Source organism: Camelus ferus, chromosome 22 (assembly GCF_009834535.1).
Source record: "Camelus ferus isolate YT-003-E chromosome 22, BCGSAC_Cfer_1.0, whole genome shotgun sequence".
NCBI lineage: Eukaryota > Metazoa > Chordata > Mammalia > Artiodactyla > Camelidae > Camelus > Camelus ferus.
Window position 1 is genome coordinate 20238915 of NC_045717.1, and position 24444 is coordinate 20263358.

The 24444-nt window shown below is 39.2% G+C and overlaps 2 protein-coding genes across 5 annotated transcripts; both read right to left on the minus strand.

Moving 5' to 3' along the window:
• Nucleotides 1-119: 119 nt before the first annotated feature.
• On the minus strand, nt 120-23035 carry ZNF177 (zinc finger protein 177). Of its 4 annotated transcripts, XM_032465562.1 has the most exons (8): nt 22900-22927; nt 18759-18841; nt 9204-9339; nt 4596-4681; nt 3849-3975; nt 3321-3413; nt 2719-2801; nt 121-2183 (listed from the first exon to the last, which is right to left on the minus strand). In XM_032465562.1, the coding sequence occupies exons 4-8, from the start codon at nt 4626-4628 to the stop codon at nt 1074-1076; spliced, it is 1446 nt and encodes a 481-aa protein (XP_032321453.1). In that variant the 5' UTR covers nt 4629-4681; nt 9204-9339; nt 18759-18841; nt 22900-22927; the 3' UTR covers nt 121-1073. The 4 variants fall into 4 exon arrangements, with proteins under 4 accessions (XP_032321454.1, XP_032321453.1, XP_032321451.1 ...); XM_032465560.1 differs by lacking the exon at nt 18759-18841 and having other exon boundaries at nt 22900-23035; XM_032465561.1 differs by lacking the exons at nt 18759-18841; nt 22900-22927 and adding an exon at nt 12209-12536.
• Nucleotides 12427-23583, minus strand: LOC102518904 (zinc finger protein 559). Its single transcript, XM_032466364.1, is given in 10 exon segments — nt 12427-12651; nt 16886-17129; nt 17131-17701; nt 17704-17789; nt 17791-17891; nt 17893-17934; nt 17936-18226; nt 18759-18841; nt 22900-23304; nt 23361-23583. Coding segments are annotated over 10 exon segments (2271 nt in total).
• Between the last annotated feature and the right edge of the window lie 861 nt (nt 23584-24444).

Below are 24444 nucleotides of genomic sequence, written 5' to 3' on the forward strand. Positions count from 1 at the left end.
TACTGAAAATTTGTTATATTCAACAATTATAGAACAGTGTTTTCAACCATACTTGAAAGATTCTTAAAACTTGACTTTATATGAGATGTATCATTGAAACTGACATCCATTGTAACAGAGTGTTTTAAACCAGTTAGGATTTTATTTTTCTCATGTTACATGAAGTCCAGAAATAAGCAACCCATAGTTGCATATATACAACCAAATAGTATTGTAAGTCCCTATTATGTAATCAGTAGCCTATGACTGTCATCCTGTTGGTCTGTCCTTTAAGGGGAAAAAAAAGATAAGATACAGGGCAAATGAAAGAGAAAATGCCAGATTCTATGCTCCCATTTCCATGGAATTCTTTAGAACCCACAATAGTGACTTCTGCCTCTTTGCTGGCCAGGACTGTGGGCTTACAGGCATTCACAGCTGCAAGGAAAGCTCGGAGATGAGTCCTTAAAAACTGTCCACACTGTCAACTTAAACACAATTGTAGTTTTGTTTCTTTAAGGAAGAGAGGGAGGAATGGATATTGGGACAGTGACTTCTGTCTCACACATTAGGCCACATAACAAGTCCCTAATAATTTTCGGTTTGAATCTATGTCACACAGAATCTTTATCATGAAGACCATGCATTCTGTGCATAATGCAATTAAATTAGAAATCTATAACTAAAAGATAACTAAAATGTGCACAGAGTCTGCACATTAAAATATGTATTTCTAAATAACCTATAGTTTGGTCCAAGACACCTTGATGAGAAATGGACAATATTTAGTACTTAACTACAATGAAAACATCATATAGCAAAACTTTTGTGATGTAGATCAAGGGGAATTTAGAGTGCTATGTAATCTTAAATACTCATCGATTAATGAGTTGTCACATTTTAAAGATTAAACATTCACTGATAAATACAGTCACAGAACCATAACATTTTACAAAGTTGGTCCCAGTATAACATAACTCAAGAACTGTGCGTGAAGGCTTTCTAAATTGGTCACAATACGGTTTCTCTCCAGAGTGAGTTCTAACACGAGCAGTGAGGTGTGAAGGACCCTTTAAGGCTATCCTGTAGTCGTTTCATTCATAGACTTTCTGCCCAGTATGTATCCGCTTGTGCATTATAAGGTTAGTGCTGGTGCTGAATGCTTTTCCACACTGAATACATTTATAGGGCTTCTCTCCTGTGTGAGTTCTCATATGTACCCTTAGGCAAGAAGAATTCCTAAAGGCCTTCCCACATTCTTTGCACTCATAGGTTTTCTCTCCAGTGTGAGTTCTCTTGTGCACAATAAGATAAGAGCCCGTGCTGAAAGATTTTCCACACTGATTACACTCATAAGGTTTCTCTCCGGTGTGAGATCGTGTATGTTTCTTAAGGGATGACTGGTCAATAAAGGCTTTCCCACAGTCACTGCATTCGTAGGGTTTCTCTCCAGTGTGAGTTCTCATATGTTTTTGAAGGGATGACGGAACAGCAAAAGCCTTGCCACATTCCTTACAGTCGTAGGGTTTCTCTCCAGTGTGAGTTCTTTTGTGCACATTAAGGTGAGAGCTCTGACTGAAGGATTTCCCACAATGATTACACTTGTAAGGTTTCTCTCCAGTGTGTGATCTCACGTGTTTCTTAAGGGAAGACTGAAAAACAAAGGCTTTCCCACATTCACTACATTCATAAGGTTTCTCTCCAGTGTGAGGTCTCATGCATATCTGAAGGGACAAGGGGCCAGTGATCACTTTCCCATGTTCATTACATTTTGAGCTTTCCTCTACAGTACACATTCTTTCGTGGACACTAAGGGAAGATCTTTTTCCATGGTCACTGTTTTCACAGAGTTTCTTTCCAGTAGGTATTTGTTCATGTACTGAAAAGGAGTATAAGTTGAAGGACCTAAGATGTTGATTACACTCAGAAGATTCCTCTCCTGTGAGAGTTCTTAAGTGTTTTCCGAAGAATGACTCTTGATTGAAAGCTCTTCCACAATCATTAAATTCAAAAATTGTCTCTCCAGTGTGAGTACTCACATGATTCCTAAGAGCTGTGGGATGGCTGAAGTCTTGCCCATATTTTTTATATTTGTAGCATTTCTCTCCCTTACAATATCTTGTACAAATAAGGCAACAGTTCTTTCTGAAGAATTTTCCATAATGATTAAATTCCCAGAGTTTCTCACCAGGGTGAGTTAGTGCCTATAAAATAAGGAATAAGTGGTGACTAAAGGTTTGCTTACTTTCATCATATTTATGGGAATTCTTTCCCATGTGGATTCTGCCATATAGAGGCAGCACATTATTACGACTAACATTTTTACCATGTTCAGGGTGTGTGTATACTTCTTACCCTGTTAGTTCTTTCAAGTTGAAATAGCTGAATATTCTTCCCACAGTATTCCTTCCCATCAAAGGGTATCCTAAATACAGAGTTTTTCTAATTATGAGTGAAGAATGAATGAATTACATATTAAATACTTAATAACAGAATCACATTTGAGTAAATGTTTACTTTTTGGTTTTCTCTGCAAGGTAGCAAGTTTTGAGGTAGGTCTGGAGATTCCTCCAATTTTATGAGATTCATAAAGGCTTTCCTGAGGCAGCTTTCTGGTGAATGAATTCCACCTGCCTCAAGTGTATCCCCTTGTTTGGGTGCTGCTGCTGTTTTAATTAATTGAAATTCACAGAGTTCACCTACTCTAGAAAACTAGGAATCACTTCTGGTGAATCTTACCATTTTTATGCCATTGGAAATATTTTCCCCAGGAATACTCTGTGTAAAGATTGCATCTTTTGATTTAAATTGAGTGTCCCATTCTGAAAGTGAATGGAGAAAATTTTTATAATTACTGGGAGAAAAAGTAGAGATGAAAGAAAAAAGGGGGCAGGCACTCCATGCATTTGATTTCTAACACTAAATATAGGAAGAAAACATGAAAGAGAAGATGCAACCAGTGACCAGAGAAATTATTTTAGGAATTTGGCTCTAGGAGGAGATGCCAGTGATAGGGACAAGCAATGGAAATGGGCGGTATTTTACTTACAAAGGATTCTGAAGGCTTGAGACAATAAGAGAAGGTATTACCTAGAAAGCAGGTAGGGTATTCAAGGCACTGAACAAAAATTATTCAAGGCAATGTGAAATTGAAAGAGAAGTTAAAATCGTTCTTTTTCTCAGATCCAATGAAAGTATGAATGAATGGTGAGATGGTGAAAGAAGGAAAGCTCACTTAATGGCTCAGCCTTCTCTTGCCACACTGACTGGCATTCCAGACCATACCTCCCCCCACAGGCTATGGCTATTCCAGACAACAAACCCTTTCTGCCCGGACTCACCTCTACAGGCACCTTGGAGAAGTCTTCTCCCCTCTGGCCTCAGCTCTTCCTGCTCCACCTCGGTGATCAGACTGTGTTTGCAGAGATGATACCCTGCTCATGGGGGAAAGACACATGATGTGGGGAGACTGGGAAGGAGACAAGAAATCTTTCCACAAAATGGATTGCAATACTTTGGTCTTGAAGGATACTGAAGACAGGCAAGTGCAACTTTAGCAGGGGCAAAACAATCAGATGATAGCTCTTTCACAGGGCCCCAAAACAAACACTCACGCTCCTTGTCCCACACAAACTGACCCTTGAAATCCAAGCCCAAGATCTGCAAACTACCTGAATTTTTTTAACAATAGAGTAAATACAATGAGTGCATTTTCATGGGAAGCCACAGACTGCCCCACAGGGTGGGAACCATCCATTCTGTGTTTACCAGGAACTGCCATTCTTTTCACAGTTCCTGGGACAGGTATGTGATGAAGAACTACTTCGTGCATAAAAAAAGTGAATATGAAGGGATGAGGCCAACCTTACCCACTGAGGCCAGGTTCTGAAAGTTCTCCAGCATCACGTCTCTGTACAGGATTTTCTGAGCAGGGTCCAGCAATGCCCACTCCTCCTGGGAGAAGTCCACCACCACCTCCTCGAAGGTCACTGAGTCCTAAAACATCGCATGTACATTCTGGTTCAGCCAAGGACCACCTCTAACTCTGAACCAGACAGATGGTGGGTGGGGCTAACAGGACTTGGGAAGGAGACTCAATGTGTAGGAAGCCCAGACATGCTTCAGAGGCCTCTCTTTATCAGACCCAAGGCTCAGTTCTTGGAACTTTCCACTTTTGTTCTCACTCCCTGGACCATCTCATTCAGGCTCATGGTTTTAGCAGCTTTTCTAATACAGCTGACCTAATATTTCTACAGCTAGGTTGCCAGGAGTCTTCCAGTCTTATTCAAGATCCAGTACAGACTGAGCATGCTGCAGGATGAGAAAAATACTGGGAAAATGAATGAACGATTTTCCTGGTGAAAAATCTTTATTTTCTTTCATGGCACCAGCAGAATATGGAACTAATACTCACCTTGGAGGAATATGTGAAAAAAAAATCACACATTGTTGAAGACTTTCCTAAGGCATTCTCTCTCTCCCATTCTAAGAAGCCCAGAGAACTGAGGAAGTCTGAGGCCGGCCTGGCTGGGCTGTGAGGCTGTAGGTCATGGGCCAGAGATATATTCTTTGGGAACAGCAATGCTTTTTTGAAAACAGAATAATTTCCCACATACCTGTGACCAAGTTGTCAACAATCCTGCAGCCATTCTTCCTCTTGTGTGTCCCCCTCCTGGCCAGGCAGGGTTCTGAGCAATCAGACCTAGAGAAGAAAAAGAAGCCATGCGTGTCCTAGGCCTGACAGATATTCAACATTTGAAGGCCTGGGAGCTTCCTCATACAAGCTTCAGAGTAACCACACCATACAGATGCACAAATATACACACACAGTACAGTATAGACTTTATCTCCCTAATCAAAAACAATTAGGAACTAGGAATATAGTATGTACTTATTTTTTAAACTTTCTCCTAGACTGAACCATGAAAAATGCCTAGAGTCACTGACATCTCAAGAGCAATGAGACCCCTAGTGTCATAATTCCTCTAAATGCCATTTGTCTGTATAAGAAACCAGGACTCACTTGGGAGAGAGCCGAGTCCAGTGTGGAACAAGACACATTCACGGTGAGCCTGGAGCAGCTTATACCAGAAAGCAAGGAGCCTACCAAAGACTGATGGAGTTGTGACAAAAAGACACAGGCGATATCATAAAAAGGCTCTCACTGGCTTAAGATGGAACAATTTAATAAAAAATAATGACTGCAGTTAGTTGGAATATTTCAAATGTAAAACAAAACCATGAGTTCAGGGAGGGGGGTTTAGCTCCGTGGTAAAGTGCATGCATCCCCAATACCTCCATTAAAATAAAGCAGTAAATAAACCTAATTACCTCCTTCCAAAACAAAAACATAACAAAAAACTAAGCAACCAACCAACAAACAAAAAAACCCCATGAGTTCATAATGATATTAAAAAAACACCCTCAGTGATCACTATCAGAGGTGGCCAGGATATCATTTTGTTATTCTGAAAATTCATGAAAAGAAAGTGGCATATATCACTCCCCTCTTGTTTATGAAAAATATTTTATTACCAAATAGTTGTGATAAAGGAAAGTTCTGCTTTATAAAAGAATCACGGAAAAAAAAGAAGAATCATAGAAACTTTATTAGAAGCATCATTTATTATGAAGAAAATGCTAGAATCAGAAATTTACTATTCTGCAACCACTAGTGAATTATCTAGGCAATGGCAACCAATGGCTACTAAAATATTAGGTGAAAAGCGAATGGGGATATCCTGTTTATTTTCAACTTTTAATTTTGAAAAAATTTCAAACTCAAAAATTGTAAGAATAGTATAAAAATGAAGAACTCCCAGTACTCTTTACCAATTGTTAGAGTTCTGTCACATTTGCTTTCTCTCTCCTCTCCCTATTGGGGTGTGTGTGTGTTTCATCAAGAACGATACTGAGAGGAATCTACTTGATGTCATGACCCTCTTCTCCTACATACTCCACAGTGCCATGGGAACTTGCAACATTCTCTAACACAATGATCAAAACCAGGATTTAATGTTATTATTGAACATAAAGTACATATGCAGAATTTAACCAACTGGCCCAATAATGTCCTTTATAGCAGTCACTTTTTAAATTTCCCATCCAGGATCATGCCCTGAAACTGTGTTTCTTTAATCTTCTTTAATCTGGGCCAGTCTCTCAGCCTTTCTTCATCTTCACAGGTAAGAAGTGTCCAGGCCAAATGTTTTACAGACTGACTACACCCCGGTCTTGGTCTGTCTGTTGTTTTCTCATGGTTAGACTCCCAGAGTTCATTTTTGGATGATGTATTACATAATCCATGTTTGTCCTTCTCAGTGCACCACTTCAGGAGCCATATGATGCCAGGCTGTCTCATTCCTGCCGTTAACTTTGACCACTAGGGTAAGGTGGTATGCAGCAGGTTTCTCTAGTTACCCTTTTTCCCCTTTGTAATTAATAAGATATATGGAGGGGATAATTTAAGACTAAGTAGATGTGCTGGGGAACTTTATAAAGGAGGATTAAGCTGACCCTAGAACCAACTAATGAATCTTAACATCACAAAAGAGACATCTGGACATCATGAGTTCTGATATTGATGTAACAAGAAACAACACCAACTATAAAATATTTTTGCCAGGAAAAAGAAACAACCTAACAAATCCTTTCATCTAATTAGCAGTTTACAGAGGAAGGGGAAAAAGAGGAAGGGACATGCTAAATGATATTACATATAGGACATAATCACTTAAATCCAGTTTGGAGGAGAAAGAGGAAGGAACTCTTCTTCATTAAGAGACTTAAGAGGCATAATGATCCACTGCAATGTGTGGACACTAGATCTCATTTCAAATAATTTTAAAAACACATTTTGAGACACTTGTGGTTAACTGTACACAGACTGGGCATCAGATGATATTGGTAAAGAGAAAAGCAACCCCTGACATACAGGAGCTGGCCTGGGACGCTCAGCTATGTCTGGGTGTTCTCCTGTTGAACACCCAAAACAGCAACAGTAGACAGGTCACTCTGTGACCTTGATACATTAAGACAAAATAGCAAGGCCACTCTATAATCACACCTGAACACAGACAAAACATAAACATTATCTAGGCTTCAAAAATTACCAAACATCCTCTTTTTTGGCTAATATGAGTGACTGCTGCTTATTTATCAATTATAACTTTAGCTTCGGTCTAGTTTCCTCCCTTTGTAGGTAAGATTTACTAAGATATCCAACACAGAATTACCCTCATATCGTGACAACATCCAGTCCAGAACTCTCCCCCAAAAGCACCTAATACAAGTCCAAATTCTTTTTTTTAAACAGGTTAGAAAAATACATTTTTTAAAATATTAAGGCTTTGTAGTTACATTTACAAAGTTCCTGGTTTCACCTGGCATCTTAAAAATATATTCCTTTAAGTTCCATGATTTTAGGTTATCAAATGCCAAAGGTCAACTAGACATTGACAAAGTCGAAAAACTGACCAATATTGACAAAGAAATAGCTGTTTCTGCCAAAGTAGAAAAAAAGATATCGCTGGATTAAACTATAATTTTATTTACTTGTTTGTTTGTTTGTTTGTTTATTGTGGGGATTTTTTTTGGAGAGGAGATAATTAGGTATTTATTTTTTTATTTATTTACTTATTTATTTATTTAAATGGAGGTACTGGGGATTGAACCCAGGACCTTGTGTATGCTAAGCATGCGCTCTACCACTGAGCTATACCCTCCCCCAACCATTTTATTTTAAATATCACCATGCCTTGGAAAATAATCACTATAGCTTGAAAAATCACGTTTACTTACAACTCCCATTCTTGATCCTTGAAATGACATTTTATAATTCCAGTATGCTGTGTGCTTCTCTCTGAGTCAGCAGTTTTATCCTGAACATCCTTTAAAGCGACCTTCCTGAATGTTAAAATGATTTATGACTTTTTATTAAACTTACCAGCCAATATGCTAATATGTATATCGAGAGGAATGTTCCCCCTTCTTTTTTAGGAATATTTTTCTTTTAAATTTATTTTTACTGAGGTAACAACGATTAGTAAGTCTTTCCTACCACCCTTTTACTGCAACATCCTGCAGTTCACCATGGTGTGCACTCTGCCTTGCTGCAGCTAGCAGTAAGCCCAACTTGTTTAACTATGTGTGTCCCTGGTGGTCTTTGGCAAAAGACCACTGGCAGTATTGAGAAACACTGTTAATTTGGGGGGGCTGTGATAAAGCTAAAAACTTCTGTTAAAAGTTTATTTTTATTAATGAATTGTCTCATAAGTATCTTGCTCTGTAACAGTTTCCTTCCTCTTTTGCCCCCAAACTGGGTTAGGCTGATTGTATCCTTATGATGTGTCTTAGAGATACAACTCAAATTTTGGGTGAAATGACATGCTGTCTGATGTTTGTTTTAATATGCTACAGAAAAACCAAAACCCAGTTATAATGGTAAGCAAGGGGAAGAATTAAGAATGCAAAATAGTGGTAATCATTGAAGCTGGATAAGGGGTACAGGGAGGCTTCATCATAGCACTCTCTATTTTTGAGTATGTTTGAAAACCCATTGTTAAAAGTTTTAAAGAAAAGAAAGAAAACTTTCCATACAGAAGAGGACAGAGAAGAAAATGTACTGGTATCAGATACAGTAGAAAAAGAAAATCTTAGGTTTCAGTCCAAATTCACATTATTTGTGTAGTCCAAGAACCCTTAAGAGAATAACTTCATTTAAAGAAGGTTCTAGGTTTCATTAAAGAGGGTTCCCCAGGCAATCAGTGTGAGCAAATGGACCTATCTCTGGAAAACTCAACTTCAAGCCAGGCCTCAGAGAACACCAACATATAAAGTTCTAAGTAAACTGAGTCACAGTTAAAAAAAATTATAAAACATAAAGACACAATATACCGTGAGTGAGAAGCAGCCAAGATACAGGCAGCAGTAAAAAAAAGAAAAAAGAAAAAGCATAATACTTCAGATACTAGACTTTTCAGACATGGAATATAAAAAACTATATTTAACATGCTTAAAGAAATTAAGAGACACTTGGATTAATATGGAATAAGATACTAGAAATGGTCAAGCAGCTTAAGAAACAAACATAATTTTTAGAGATGAAAAATAGGCTCACTGAAGTTAGAAATTCAACACAAGGATTAACCATCAGACTACAACTTTGTTACACCATTTGATGAGAAACTAGCTAGAATTTCCTAGAATTAGTAAAAGACACTAACCTTTGGGTCCAGGAAGCACAATAAATCCCAGGCTGAATGAATAAAAAGAAATCCACACCTAGATTTATTTTCTTCTTTGCTGTTTGATTTCCACCCCAATAAACTTAAAAGCAGCCCAGGAAAAAACACAGGTCACCTGAAAAGAAAAGACAAATTGATGGCTCACTTCTGAAGAGCAACAACAGATGTCAGAAGAAAGCAGGGAGACACCCTCAGTGTGCTGAAAAAATATATCAACCTAGAATTCTAAATCCAGTTAAAATACCTTCTTTAGGTTCAAGGGTTAATTTATGAAATCAAACCTGAATCTAATAAAGCTTCTAGACTAACTACTTTTCATAGGAAATACAGAAATAAGTTAAACATGAACAAGCAGCAATCAGCCAAATTCATAATGTAGGACAAATGTTGTGGTATATTTATACAATGGAACACTACTCAGTGATAAAAAAGGGTAAAATGATGCCATTTGCAGAAATATGAACTAGGCACTGATGGTTGCACAATATTGTGACTGTGATTAATGCCACTGAATTGTTTAAAAATGGTTATAATGGCAAATTTTATGTTACATGTATTTTATCACAGTAAAAAAAAGTGAAAAAATAATAATCTGGGCTGTAGCTGGCCCCCTCAGAAAGGCTCCAGGTCTCTCCAAGCCCCAGTAATTCACTGTCCAGATAGATTCCTTTAAAAACAAAACAAAACAACAACAAAAAGCAAAAACAAAATAAAGAACTAGGCATTTAAATTTCTCCCACAAAGAAAACACCAAGCTCAGAGGTTTTACAGATCACTTCTGCCATTCAAAGAGGGAATTCCAATCTGACTCAAATCTTCCAGGGATTAGACACACTTATGAAGACTCCATAATTCAATGCATTTGGTCACACATTTGCATATTACTAATTATTAGAAAAGGTAATAAGTTAGTGAATCTATAAGGCAAGAATTACATATTTGGAAGGTTTTATTTATAAATTTAGCCTTCATGCAAAACTCCAGAATTGTGCATGATCCAAATATCATGTTTGCATTTTGATTAATCTATTACAGAACCTTAAACAATTACTACAGGGGGAAGAAGGGGAGTTGATGATCATGCCACTTTTAAGATAATTTCACAAAACAGTTTGATTTATCAAAGGTATTACCTTGATTAAGACTATAAAGGGAAAGAGGAATGTTCTTTGATACTGGTATAATATTTATATCAAACATGACAGAGCCATTATAAGAAAACAAAACGATAGGCAGATCTCATTAATAAACATAGATACAAATAGTCTATAGAAAATGAGCCCAAACCAAATAAATCAATACATGAGAAAGATAATGTATCAGAACCAAGTTAGGTTTATCCCATGGATGCAAGAGAGGCTTATTAGAAAATCAATTAATGTAACTTTCATTAATAAATCAGAGGAGAAAACAGTATGATCATCTCAATAATATTGTAAAAGTGTTTGATAATATCCAACATTGCATCATGATTTTAAAATAATTTTAGCCAACTCTACAAAAAAAGACAACTCATTTTTTAAAATGGGCAAAATGTGTTTTTCTAAAGAAAATACAATGGCCATTAAGCATATGAAAAAATACTTATTACTAGCCACCAGGGAAATCAAAACCAAAACCACAAGATACGAGTTGACACTCATTTTGATAGTTATAATCAAAAAGACAACAATTGGTGAGGATGTGGAGAAATCAGAATTCAGATTTCCTGGTAGGAAAGTATAATGGGGCAGCCACTTTACAAAACAGTTTGGCAGTTCATCAAAAGGTTAAATATAGGCTAATCACATGAATCAGCAATCCACTCCTAGGTATAAACCCAAGAGAAATGAAAACGTATGTCTACACAAAAAATTTGCACAGGGATGTTCATAGCATTCTTTACAATAGTCAAAATGTGGCAATAACCCAAATGTCCATTAAATTATGAGTGGACAGATAAAATATGATATATCCATTCAATGGAGTATTATTTGGCCATAAGTAGGAATTAAGTACTGACACTTGCTACAGTGTGGATGAACCTTGAAAACATTATACTAAGTGAAAGAAGTCATTCACAAAAGACAACATATTGTCTGATCCCATTTATATGAAATGTCCAGAATGGACAAATCTATAAAGACAAGAAATAGATTAGTGGTTGTATGGGTCTGAGGGGATAGGGAGGAATGAGGAGTGACTGATAATGAGGTTTCTTTGCCCAGTGACGAAAATCTTCTAAAATTAGATTTTGGTGATCGTTGCACAATTCTGAGAATATACTAAAATACACTGAATTGTACACTTTAAATTACTTACATGTGAATTATATCTCAATAGAGCTGTTATTAAAAATAGTCTTGGTAAGCAAGAAAAGAAGGAATAGAAGGAAATGTCTTTAAACCTGAAAACATATCAAACACGTAGAGCAAACATTTTACTACAGGCAAGCTGAAGGCCTTTCAGACACAGAAAAAGACAAAAGTAAATTCGGGAAAGCAAACAAGGATGGAGACGTTGTAAGACTGCAAAGGAAGAATAAATCTGTCATCATTCACGGATGGTATGACCTATGTAAACCACCAAAACATATAAGGTAGATCATTTGCAAACTAAGAGAGGTGTGCAGCTTGCTGGATACAAAATACACGCTCTGAGGGCTCAAAATAGAACAGGGGACAGTTGGTAATACCTAGGAATATTATACATGACCCAACAATTTTAGTTCCAAATATCGAACTTAAGTCCCAAGTCCAGAAATACGAAGAAACATGTACAAGCCCATTCATTTGGGAACAAGTCAATCGTCCAACAGAGGACTAGGATGCATCCACATAAAAGAGTACAGGTTAAGGAAAAAAGAGGCGGGTGGGGCCGCGGAGATCTCTGTGAACTGGTATTTCAAGAAATGTCATTAACGGAAGAAAATGAGTTACAGGGAAGGACATTTATTATGGAAAAGTGAAGTCTGATACGGGGGAAGACTTTTAATGAGAAAAGACCTTGCGGACGCGCCTTGCTCTCATCTCCAGACTGGTCTCCTCTTAGGAACGCATGGTCCGAGCGGCCGCTCGGGAGCCGGGAGAAGCCTCGGCCCCGCGGGCGCCGATGGAGCGGGTCGAGACTTCGGGGAAAAGCGACCACATCCGGGAAACCGCACGTAAAGCCGGACATGAGGCGCCGCACTCCCGGAGCAGCTAGCGCTGTAGACCCCCTGCGCCTACCCCACGCCGGAACGGCCCTCCCTGACCCGCGGTCGGAACCTGGGCTGGAGCCCGGCCGGGTGGGATACCGACGTGTAAGAACAGCCCACGTCAAAGGTGGGGCCGCAGCTCCGGAAGGGCCTGCGCGCACTTCCGCTTCCGGCCTCGGGGCGTGAGGGTGGTTTCTGAGGCTCCGGCATCCAGCGGAACAGTCCTGGGGAAACTTCGATGCGGGGGCGGGGCTGAGAGGGCAGCCCCGGGAGAGCAGGTGAGGAAAGGACAGGCAGCCTGGACACAGGGTTGAGGCCAAGGGTCGGAAAGGTTTTTATTCATTTTTACTTTAAGCAAAGGAGTAATTTACTCTTGATCTAACATTTAAGTAAAATGGTCAGCAGGAACGTGAGCCCAGGTCTTTGACTCTATATAGTCTCCCCAAGGGAAAAAGTGGGGTTCCAGAGATTTGAAAAGGGACTGAGCAGCCAAAAGGGAAAAGGAGTCCAAACCTCACTTCTTACTCATTAAGGATTCTCTTATGGGGTCATTGCCCTCTTCTCTTCCTAACCAAAGTTAAGTCCCCCAGAAGTCAGAACTTTTTGTCCGACTACAATTTAAACGATGATATTACGGTATTAAAAACAAAATAACCGAGGGTCTCGATCAGCACTTTAAGTTACCTGCAAAGAAATGGGATTTTATCAGGGCCTAGAGAGTACTGACTATTAAGTCTGCATAATCCGAACTCATGATTTAAAACGGAAATCTGGTAGTAGAGAAAAAGACGGATTTTAAGATACTTTGGGGTTGTTACTACATTTAGACAGCCCAAACTCAGGATTTGAAACATCTCAATATCCCCTTCTTTGTGCCTTTTCCAGACAATCCCATGAATAAAACACTTGCCTAGACAATGAGAGACTTAAGTGGATCCTTATTAATATTATTTAATGGAATCACCCAAAACTAGAGACTTGTATTTAAAAAGATCAACCCCTCGTGGCTGACCTTGCCCTTACAGGCAGATCGGCTCCATAAAATAACTGCCCATATACAGAAGGTCCTTGAAATGCTAGGCACTTAATTGCTAATATTAAAGATTAGAAGCATGTGTTTTAAACAGAAAAATTTCAATCTACTTTCCGCCAAAAAATATTTTGAGGAGGCTAGGTTCTTTCCACCACATAATGAGCCAAACCTGAGAAAGTACTATCAGGTAACTGTGAAGTTACTTACATTTACTTACCAAGGACTCCAGGCTTTGGTAAGGAACAAAGCATGATATTTTGAGGCAGAAGTAAAATGCCACTAGCCCTTCTGAACTCCACTATAAACACAGACACAGCCTTTGCCAGTAATTCTGCCCTGGCCATCTGTATTCATGCACTGCGCTAGGATCCCAGACCCTCTTGTTCCCATTTGAAATGACGAGGCTGCACCCAGCACAGATGCAGAGGGTGCACTGCTTATTCATGGGGATACAGCCTAGAAAGGAGAGTTCGCTAGTGAAATGGATACCATTGTTTAATTTGGGAGGTGGGATTAGAAGGAAGTTCCAGAGTGGTCAGAGTCAAATGACGCAGAAATTCAGACAGTGGAACGTCTCTTCTCACTGCAACTTGCTCTGCTCCCTGCTATAATCATTAACAACCCTAGGCCCTCACCTCGAGGCTTCTCCACTTACAGGACCACCAAGAGCTGCTCCTACCTCCAGTGGATGCAAATATTTGGGGGGGGGGGGAGGGAGAGGGAAGACACTAATTTTATGTTAAAGAGAAGCCCTGAGGGGACCTACGTAGATGCCTCTAAGGAGCCAAGCAGAACCTGAGGCCAGGAATGGGGTTGGTGTAAAACTACTGCACCAGATGTGAATCTCCCATTTGGATGAATCTCATTTGAGAACTACAGTTGAACCTTGAACACATGGGGGTTAGGGGTCCTGACCCTCCCTGAAGTTGAAAATCTGAGTACAACTTTACAGTTGGCCCTGTAGGGTCCTGCACCTGCGAATACAACCAACCACAGATTGTGTAGTACTGTAGTAAGTATTCATTGAAAAAAAGAGTGCACCTATGCAGTTCAAACACATGTTGTTCAAGAATCAACTGTAATGAGGTATATCCATTATAGAATCATACTATATACTTTCACTGCCCTAAAAATCCTCTATACTTCACCTATTCATCCCCCCATCACTCCCACCAATCTCTGGCAACCACTGATCTCCATAATTTTGCCTTTTCCAGAATGTTACATAGCTGGAAGCATACAGTATGTAACCTTTCCAGATTGGCTTCTTTTACTCAGTAACATGCATTTAAGTTTTCTACAGGTCTTTGCATGGCTTGATAGCACATTCCTTTCAAGCACTGGATAATATTACATTGTACAAATGTACCATGGTTTATTCATCCATTCACCTTTTGAAGGACATCTTAACTGCTTTTAAGTTTTGGCAATTATGAATAAAACTACCGTAAACATTCATGTGCAAAGAAACAAAAACCCCAAAAGCATACATGTGCCAGTTTTTGTGTGGACATTAAGTTTTCGGCTTACTTGGGTAAATATCAAGGATTATGAATACTGTATCATTTGGTAGGACTATGTTTGGTTTTGTAAGAAACTGCCAAATTGTTTTCTAAAGTGGCTGTACAATTTTGTATTCCCACCAGCCAAGAATGAGATTTCCTGTTGCTTTGCATCTTGTCTTCTCACTCTCTTGACAACACCTTTCGAGAGCCAAAGTTTTAAATTTTAATGAAGTCCAGTTTATCAATTATTTCTTTTATGAATCATGCCTTCTGTGTTATATTTAAAAAGGTAGTGCCACACTCATGGTCTTCTAGGTTTTCTCCTATGTTATCTTGTAGGAGTTTCATAGTTGTGTGTTTTACACGTAGGGCTATAATGCATTTTGAGTTAATTTTTGTGAAAAATATAAGGTTTGTGTCTAGATTTATTCTTTTGCATAAGTTCCAGCACCATTTGTTGAAGAGAATTATATTTATTACATACCATTTCCTTTGCTCCTTTGTCTAAAATCAGTTGATAATATTTCTGTGGGTATATTTCTAAGCTCTCTGTTCTAGTTTATCAATCAATTTGTTTATTTTCTACCAATACCACACTGTCTTGATTAATGTAGCTTTATAGTAAATCTTGAAGGTGAGTAGTGTAAATCCTCTAACTTTGTTTTTCTTCTTCAATATTGTGCTGGCTATTCTGCATCTTGCCTCTCCATATAAATATTAGAATCAGTCTGTTGATATCCACAGAATAAGTTGCTGTGGGAATTTGATTGGATTGAATCTATTAGTCGATCTTGGAAGAACTAACATCTTGACCATATTGAGTCTTTTTATTCATGAATGTGAAATAGGTGTCTATTATTTAGTTCTTTGATTTCATTCATCAGTTTCGTAGTTTTCTTCATACAGAACTTGCATATATTATGTTGTGCTAATTCAAATGACATTGTGTTCTTAATTTCAAATTCTGTTTGTTCAATGCTGGTGTATAGGAAAATGATTGATGATGGTTTCACAGACGTGTGTGTGTGTGCATCAAAACTTAAATTGTACAGTTGGTTGTACAGCAATTATATTTCAATAGACCTGTTCATTAACTTAAAAAAACTCAAGAATAACTCAAATGAAAGACTCTAAACAAGAGAAAAAGACATTTGAACATACACTTCACCAAAGATATACAGATGACAAGCATATGAAAAGCTGCTCAGCATCATTGGTCTTTAAAATTATGGGTCTATCTTGAAACACACACACACACACACACACACACACACACACAGAAAAACAATTCATTTAAATAAAAATTCCCTTGGTTTTCTTTTCCAGTATCAATTTTCTTGTACACAGAAAGTGCAAATCTGTACTCCAAACATCCCCAAATTACTTACACTTTTAGGTTTTATTTAAAAACCTTTTAGGTTTTATTTTAAAAACTTTTTATAACAAAAACCCTTTTAGGATTTTTATTTATAAAAATATATAAAAGATATTTATTGAAAGCATTCTGATTGTTTTACATTCATAAAGAATGTCTCCAGTGTGAATTTTTACACATACAATAAATTAACATAGCCTTTTCCACACTCCATACATTTATAATTTTATAGTTCTTCTCCAGTATGAATTGTTTCTCCTAATGACAAAGAACAGACAAAGGCTTTCCTATATCCCTTTCACTCATGGGATCTCTCATGATGTGTGTTTTCATACTTTTTCAAAACAGAGGATAAAAATGTTTTTAATCCTACACTTTTTACATTCATAAGATTTCACACCTGTAAATTCACAGCTGAATATTAAAAGCAGACCAAACGGCTTCCCATATTCCTTACAATAAGGTTACCTCCGACTATGATTTAGTACATGTTCAACTAAGTGTGAGAAAGTATTGAAGGCTTTCCTATATTCTTTACAAGCATAAGCTTCTCTCAAGTGTGAATCTGTATACTTTCAGAAAGGCGTGAAGAATTACTAAAGGTTCCCCACATTCCTCATGTAATATGGCTTCTCTCCACTGAAGTTTTAAATGCTGAATAAGATATGTGGATCAAATAAAGAATCTCCCACATTCCTTTCATTCAAAAGGTTGTACACCAGTGTGAGTTCTCATGTGTGCTATAAGGCCTGATGAAACAGTGAACGCTCTCCTACATTTTTTACATTTATATGGCTTCTCTCCAGTATGTGTTTTAATGTTGACTAAGGTGTGAAGATTATCTAAATGCTTTCACACATTCCTTACATTCAAAAGGTCTGTACAAAAAAGCAGTGTACTCTGTACACTGTGAATTCTTTAAATTCTGAATAAGAAATGAGGGTTCGAATAAAGGCTTTCCCACTGCTTACAATTTATAAGGTTCTACTCCAGGATGAGTTTGCATGTGACTTTTAAGGCAAGATGAATTACTAAACACTTTCCCACATTCCTTACAATCATAAGGCTTTTCACCAGTGTGAATTCTCACATGTACAGTAAGGTGTGAGGAACTAGCAAAGGCTTTTCCATGTTCCTTACATTCATAAGGGGTTTCTCCAGTGTTAGTTCTCCCATGTTTTATAAAACCTGAACAATCAGTGAAAGCTTTTTCACATTTATTTTACTCATACAGTTTTCCTCCAGTGTGAATATACATGTGAATATTAAGTTTTGAGAAACAAGCAAACTCTTTGCTACATTCCTTACAAACATAGTGTTTCTCTCCAGTATAAATGTTAGCAAGATCTGGGGAGTAAGAAAAGGTTTTTTCAAATTTCCTACATTCCTCAGTCCACAATGAGTTCTTAAATGTTGAATAATATATAAAGATTGAGAGAAAGTCTTCCCCCATCCTTTACATTCATAGGGCATTTCTCTCATGAGTTTGCATATGCACAAAAAGGTTTGTAGAATGAGGAAAAGCTTTCCCACATTCTTTAGAAGCATACAGCCTCTCTCCACTGTGATTTCTTTTACATAAATTCCCTAAGGCGTGAGGAAGAAGGTAAGCTTTTTCCCAAAGTCAGTGCATTTACAGGGTTTCTCTTGAGTGTAAGTTTTCTTGTGAACCAGACATGAATTTTGGCTGAAGGCTGTTTCACACTGATTACACTCAGGAGGTTTCTCTCCAGTAAGGGTTTTCTGGTGTAGATTAAGGGCAGAGTACTTTGTGAAGGCCCTTTCACACTGATTATACTCACAAATATTCTTTCTAATGTAAGTTTTCCTGTGAGTCTTAAGGCATGAGTGTTCACTCAAGGTTTCTTCACACTGGTTAAAATTAAACAATTTCTCTCTAATGTGGTTTCTTTCCTATTGATGAAGAGATTAATGATGACTTATAAAAGTTTTTCAGCTTTGTTACATTCAGAGATTCTCCTTTCTGCCTTCAATTCTGTTATTCCAGTAAGAAACAAATCAGTATGATTGAAGTTTTTCATTTGTCTTTGTTTTTCTTCCATTTTCACTGCAATGCATGGTTCCAGACCTCAGTGCTTTCAAGCAGAATGAAGTGATCATTCTGCTAAAAGTTTTGTTGTATTCTTTACTTTCAAAAGAATTCTAGAGTTTAGCTGATAAATGATCAAGATAAAATTGTTTATCAAAAGCTTCATCTGAATTGCATAGATGGGAATATTCAGCTGAGTGAACTCTGTGAAGAACTATACTGTGAGGAGTGTTTAAAATGTTTGCCAAATTCATGATGCTCAGAGACTCTATGAAAACAGGTGAATAACACTAGCCTCAAATATCTGTCATGAGTACTGTGCTGCTTTTCTATCTTATGGCATTTCTAATCTTCCACTAGTGTGGATGGCAAGGAATTGTACCTTGCGAATCTTACCATTTCCACCACACTGGATTTTTTCCCATCCAAAATATTCCATTGAGATGCTGAACACTTGTCATTAAGACAAATCTCCAAATCTGAAATAAGATTTAAAAAAATATATGTTCTTGGAGAAATAAATCATGGAAGAAAGGTATTAAAATAAAGGCCAGTGTGTATTTACTTTGAAACACTGACTTAAAATATATTTTAAAACAGAAAGAAAGAAATGAAAATATAGAGTTTAAGAAGTTCAGCAGGAAAAAAAAAGTTCAGCTGGACTAAGAGTTTGACATGATAAGGTGCTATGGTCAAATTGGTAGGTGATTTACTAAGAAATGCTTCTATAAATGTTGAGACTGACAGTGAACAGAATGCAGCATAACCAGGAAAGCAAAGTTGAAAGGAAATGAATGAAGAGCTAAATGCAAATACAAAATTTAAAGAAGAAATGGGACAGATCTTACTGTCAGGCCAAAAGGAAGTTTCAGAAGGTGAATGAAAAGTTAAAGAGAAAAGGATGTTTGAGGTACCCAAAGAGCCTAAAAAACCAAATAGGCTCAGCGTTCTTAGAAGAAAAAATCTTCAAAAGCTTCCTATTTAATATTTCCAAATGGACTGCAGCGCTCATGGATTTTGGATATTTCTCATAAAGAATCACCTCTGCCTTTTCTCTCACTTGAAGAACTCTTCCCATTTTGCTCAGCTTTCCTCTTTGTTTCCACCTGAAAGATCAGACCAGGTTTCCATAGCTCGTGCCCTGCTCTCAAAGAAAGATGCTTGATCTAAGAAGAACATGCAAGGGATGACAAATCCTTCCGTAAATCAGGGGCCACAACTCTGCTCTTCAGGGATACCAAATACTGTCTGGTATGACTTGAGAAACAACAAAATATTCATGTCAGCTTTATCAAACCAGTAAGTTTTCAAATGAAATTAAAATGCAAACACACAACATGCACATACACACTTCTCACTCACTGTGCACCAAAAGGGTTGCCAATCTTTCCCCTGAAAGTGAGGCTCAAGCTTATATACACATTTTTAAAGTCCTAAACCTTTCATCCAAGAGAAAATAAAGCCAGTACAATGAACAGATCTTCATTTTCAAGAGGAATCTGCTTCACTGTAAAGTCTATGACTTCAAAGGTCACTGGATCCGAAACTATCGCAAACATCCCGGCCACAGGCAATTGCCGTTTCCATCAGTGTTCACTGGAGAAAGAGGAAGGGGGACCCAAAGCTAGACAGGCTTCATGTTCTCCTATCATCTTCTCCAGGGCTTGATGGTCCTCAAGCCCCTTCTCCTCTCTACCTGGACATATTCGCTGGTGATCTCATCCAGTCACACAGCTTTAAGAGCACCTCTTTCCCCTGACTGAATGTATCTCACCACAACTAGATTGTGACTTCTGGTCCTATTTTTCTCTGTTGGCAGGATTAACCATAGTCCTGAGCACATTAGACATAATAAATGCTGATGAATGAATGAATCACTCCTCCAGTGACAGCACAAATTCTCAGAAGCACATGCCCACTCCCTGTCTATTATAGCAAAATGAAAGCACACAACAGCATGGATAAGTTGGACTGAATGAGCAAATATTGGGATGATAGTATCATTTTCCTATGTAAATGAGAGGCCCTCAGACCTGAGGAAATTTAATTGGGGTCTCAATCGCTAAGCAGGCCCTATTTGAGTAAAGAAGCTATTTCATTAGAGGGAAACATATCCACCTGGTAGGAAGAAGCATGTGCTTTTATAAAAGAATAAGTTTCCTACTTACCTGAAAATAATCCGTCAGACACCCACCCATAATCCTTTCCCCTTCTGACTTTTCCTCACGAAGACAGAAAAAGTCTTGAGAAAAATGACCTTGAGGAGAAGAAACAAAACCCGAGAATCCTGGCTGCCCACAGTTTCCATATGCACAAGCCTGGAAGCCACAACACACTAATTCTAAATGAACACACATACACACACACATGCCATAAAATGCCCTGGCAGCCTGTCTCATCTGAAGTTAGAAATAGGGCCTGGGGCTTTGATGAACAGGAAGAAGAGTTTAATAACCTAATCCCATTTTTACAGATAAAGAAATGAAAGTCCAGAGAGGTAAAGTTTTTTTTTGTTTTTTTTGTTTTTTTGGCCAAGAACTCATCATGTGATTAAGCAGAACCTCTCCCACAAAAAACATGCATACTTACCCCTTTTTCCCAAATCCCAGGATTTAGACAATAGGATATTCTTATCTACTTAAGCCCGCTCCTAGACAGCCAGAAGCAGACTGCATAGACCCAGACCACAAGACAGGCTGTTCACAGGCCAGTTAAGGCACCATCTCTGAAAAGAGCATCAAGGACTTACTATAAGGGAAAAGATAAATTGCTGGCATCCTGTGAATCTGATAGCTGAAATCTGCCTTAACACATCTTATTCCTGGAGTCTCTTCAAGACAGTGTCTGAATTTAGTGGATAAGTCAATCTCAATTCCTCTTTATTAAGTAGTAGTGGGAGTCTTGCCTTGTACCATCAATCTTTAAGCAGTAGGCATTACTTATTTGTCATCAAGCATCATTCATTAGCCATCTCTCTGCAGAAGAGTTATATTATGTGAAAGTCACTAGAGACTGTAGACCACATGCATATAAATAAGTAATAATTGCCATTTACTAAGTACTCATTATGTGCCAGAAAACGTGGAAGCTCATATAATTATCAACATAGTTATTATTACTGTCAGTCAATAGTTGAGGCAATCTGTGTTCACTCAGGAGCAGTAACTGGCTCAAGATCCAATTAGGAAGTGGTGAGCCAGAGTCTGAATGCACGTTACTCTGTCCCAAAAGCCTGAGCCCCTGAGGTTATTGTTATTCTCCAACATAACTGGACAATGACCATGAAATGGTGTGTGGGGAATGATTAACTTAGCAGGTCTGGGTTGCTCAGATCCTGCACTTCCCTGAGAAAAGCTTGTCTTCAGGACTCACCCTTGGCTAGGCTTGTGGCAAAGGACTGCTGAGCCCATGGAATATCCTGCCTGGTGAGTGGTTCTGTATGCCTGAAGCCTTGTGCTACTCAGTACCAGCCTGAGCAGACAGTTTATGTTAATGATGTGATGTATGGTGAGCATCTGTTTTTATATAACCTAACAGTTTGAACTCAGGCTGAAGCCTGAGTGGTTGAAGTCAGTCATGCAGGTGCTGCATGTCTACATGACTTGTCCCCAGTTAAAATTTTAACACCAAAGCTCAGGTGCTATAGACTGAACGTTTGTTGCCCCCCTGACCCACGCACTGCTCTACCTCCATTCATAATTGAAACCTAATCCTTAATGTGATGGTATTTGGAGGTGGGGCCTTTGAGAGGTGATTAGGCTTATCAACAAAGAAAACATCTGGATAACAAAATAGCAAAGGAATTAATTTTATTCAGGAGAGTATGAGGCCTGCAGCCTGGGAGACACAGATTCAGTCATACAATTGAGCTATGTTCCACCACATGAAAGTTACAGTGAAGCTTATAAAGGCAAAAATCACAAGATCATTATATCTACATAAGCACGTTTGTCTGTTTATCTTGTCCTGGTTTCATTTGACTGGTTGGCTTGCATGTTTGCTGTGTAGGATATTTGATTTTAGCTTAAGCAAGCAAGACACACATTTCACTGCTCAGAATACACAATGCTGGGCTCTTGGAAGAGGCATTCATAGAACTTTCATGATCCTGATAACTGGTTTAACTGAGATGCATAAGGGTCTCCTGAACAATTGCTTTTCATTAAATTCCAGTCCAACAGATAAACTCGAAATTGTCTCTATTTTGCTCCAAACCTTAACCTATATTTATAATTTGTTTATCTTGCCCTATCCCATAAGGGCGGGAGGCAAGACTGAGGGGTTGTACTCCACTGGGACCTATTAACCATAGACTGTCCCAAAGACCAGGCAGCCGTTCAACTGATATGGGATCCATCTGAGCCTAAACTTCCTTCAAAATAAAAACCCTGTGGAGTACAGCTGTACAACATTCAAGGTAACTGTGGATTGAAGCAATTCCTGCTGTGGATGCTTTCACTGGTTTACAATCCAGAGGCCCAAACTCTCCAAATATGCCATCGTTTCAACCAAACGTGGCAAAAACTGAGATACTTACCAAACTTGAATAACCAACAGCCACAGCCAGAGCCATTCCGCCGAGTGCTCACCGGGACCCGGGGACAGGGGGACGTTGGAGCCAGAGTCGCCGTGACGAGAACGACGGAGAAGCTTTTCCTTCTGGACAAAAGACCCAAAGGCTGCACTGGAGGCTTTTGAAAAGGGGAGCACGGCGGCTGGAGAAAAGGCCTGGCCGACGCGCCTCCTCCCGGCGCTGCCGCCGGGACCCCTGACGGGCGGAGCTGGGACAGGGCTCTCGGGGGAAGGGCCGCCGCCCGGGAGCGCCGGCGGGAGGCGGGGTCAGCGTGCGAGGCCAGCGCCCCTGGACCTCGAGCCTCGCATTTGGTCTCTTCCCCTCCGAGTCGCCACAAGGAGAGGGGACACCAAGAGGCAAAAATTTCACCTCAGACCCCGGCGGGAGCTCGCCGATAACATAGCCGCCGCTTTGCGCACGCGCACTTCCAGTAAACGTTAGGGGCGGGTCCTCGGAGGTGGGCGGAACCCGACGGCCGCCGCTTCCGCCAGCCGCGAGCCGAGGAGAAATGCCGTTTCTACCCGCATCGATGTGATGGGGTGCTGGGTCCGGATCCAAGACAATAGGATAGCTGGTTCTGTGGATATCAGTCAGCCCTCTTCTCCAGCTGCTCTTTTCTCCCCAGTGGGCTCCTAAACAAATAGCCATGGTGGCAGGGATGAACAATACGGACTACAACTCAACAAGGCTGATTTGCTAAAACCCATGCTGGGTGCCTGCCAAATATGCCAACAGCAACACCAACTTCCTCAGCCATTTACCAGGTGGCAGGTTGATTGGACCACATCTATCACGTAAAGGGAAGTGATTGCTTTTTAGTGGAATAAACACTTAATTCTGGGTATGAGTTTGCCTTCTGTGTCTTCAGTGCTTCTGTCAAAACCACCATCTGAGACTTAAAGAATACCTAGGCACTCTCACGTTATTCCACCAAGTAGCACTTCTATAACCAAGGAACTCATTTTATAGCAAATGAAGTGTACCAATGGGCCAGTGCCCATGAAATCTTTAACACTTTTAGAAATTCATGTAACTGTTCTAGATCAGCCTTTTGAAGATTCAGTTGTGGTGCCAACTAGATAGCTAAGCCTTGCAGGGCTGGGGGCAATGACCTCCAGGATGTGTATGATTTAAATCAGCATCCAGTATATGGTGCTGTCTCTCCCACAGCCAGGATTTATGGGTCTAGGAATTAAGGGCTGGAAATGGGAATGGTTCCTCTTACTATTACTCCATTAGGAAAATTTTGCTTCCATCTCCACGACAGGTTGTGTTGATTCAGAAGTCTTCGCTCTGAAGACTGGAATTCTTCCACCAGGGGACATAATAATGCTTCTATTGCACTGGAAGTCAAGACTGCCACTTGACCACTTTGGGATCATCAAAGAATCAACAAACGGCAGGGAGGGTATGGCTCAGTGGTAGAGTGCATGTTTACCATGCACAAGGTCCTGGGTTCAATCTCCAGTACCTCCATAAATAAACAAACAAGTAAACAAATAAATCTAA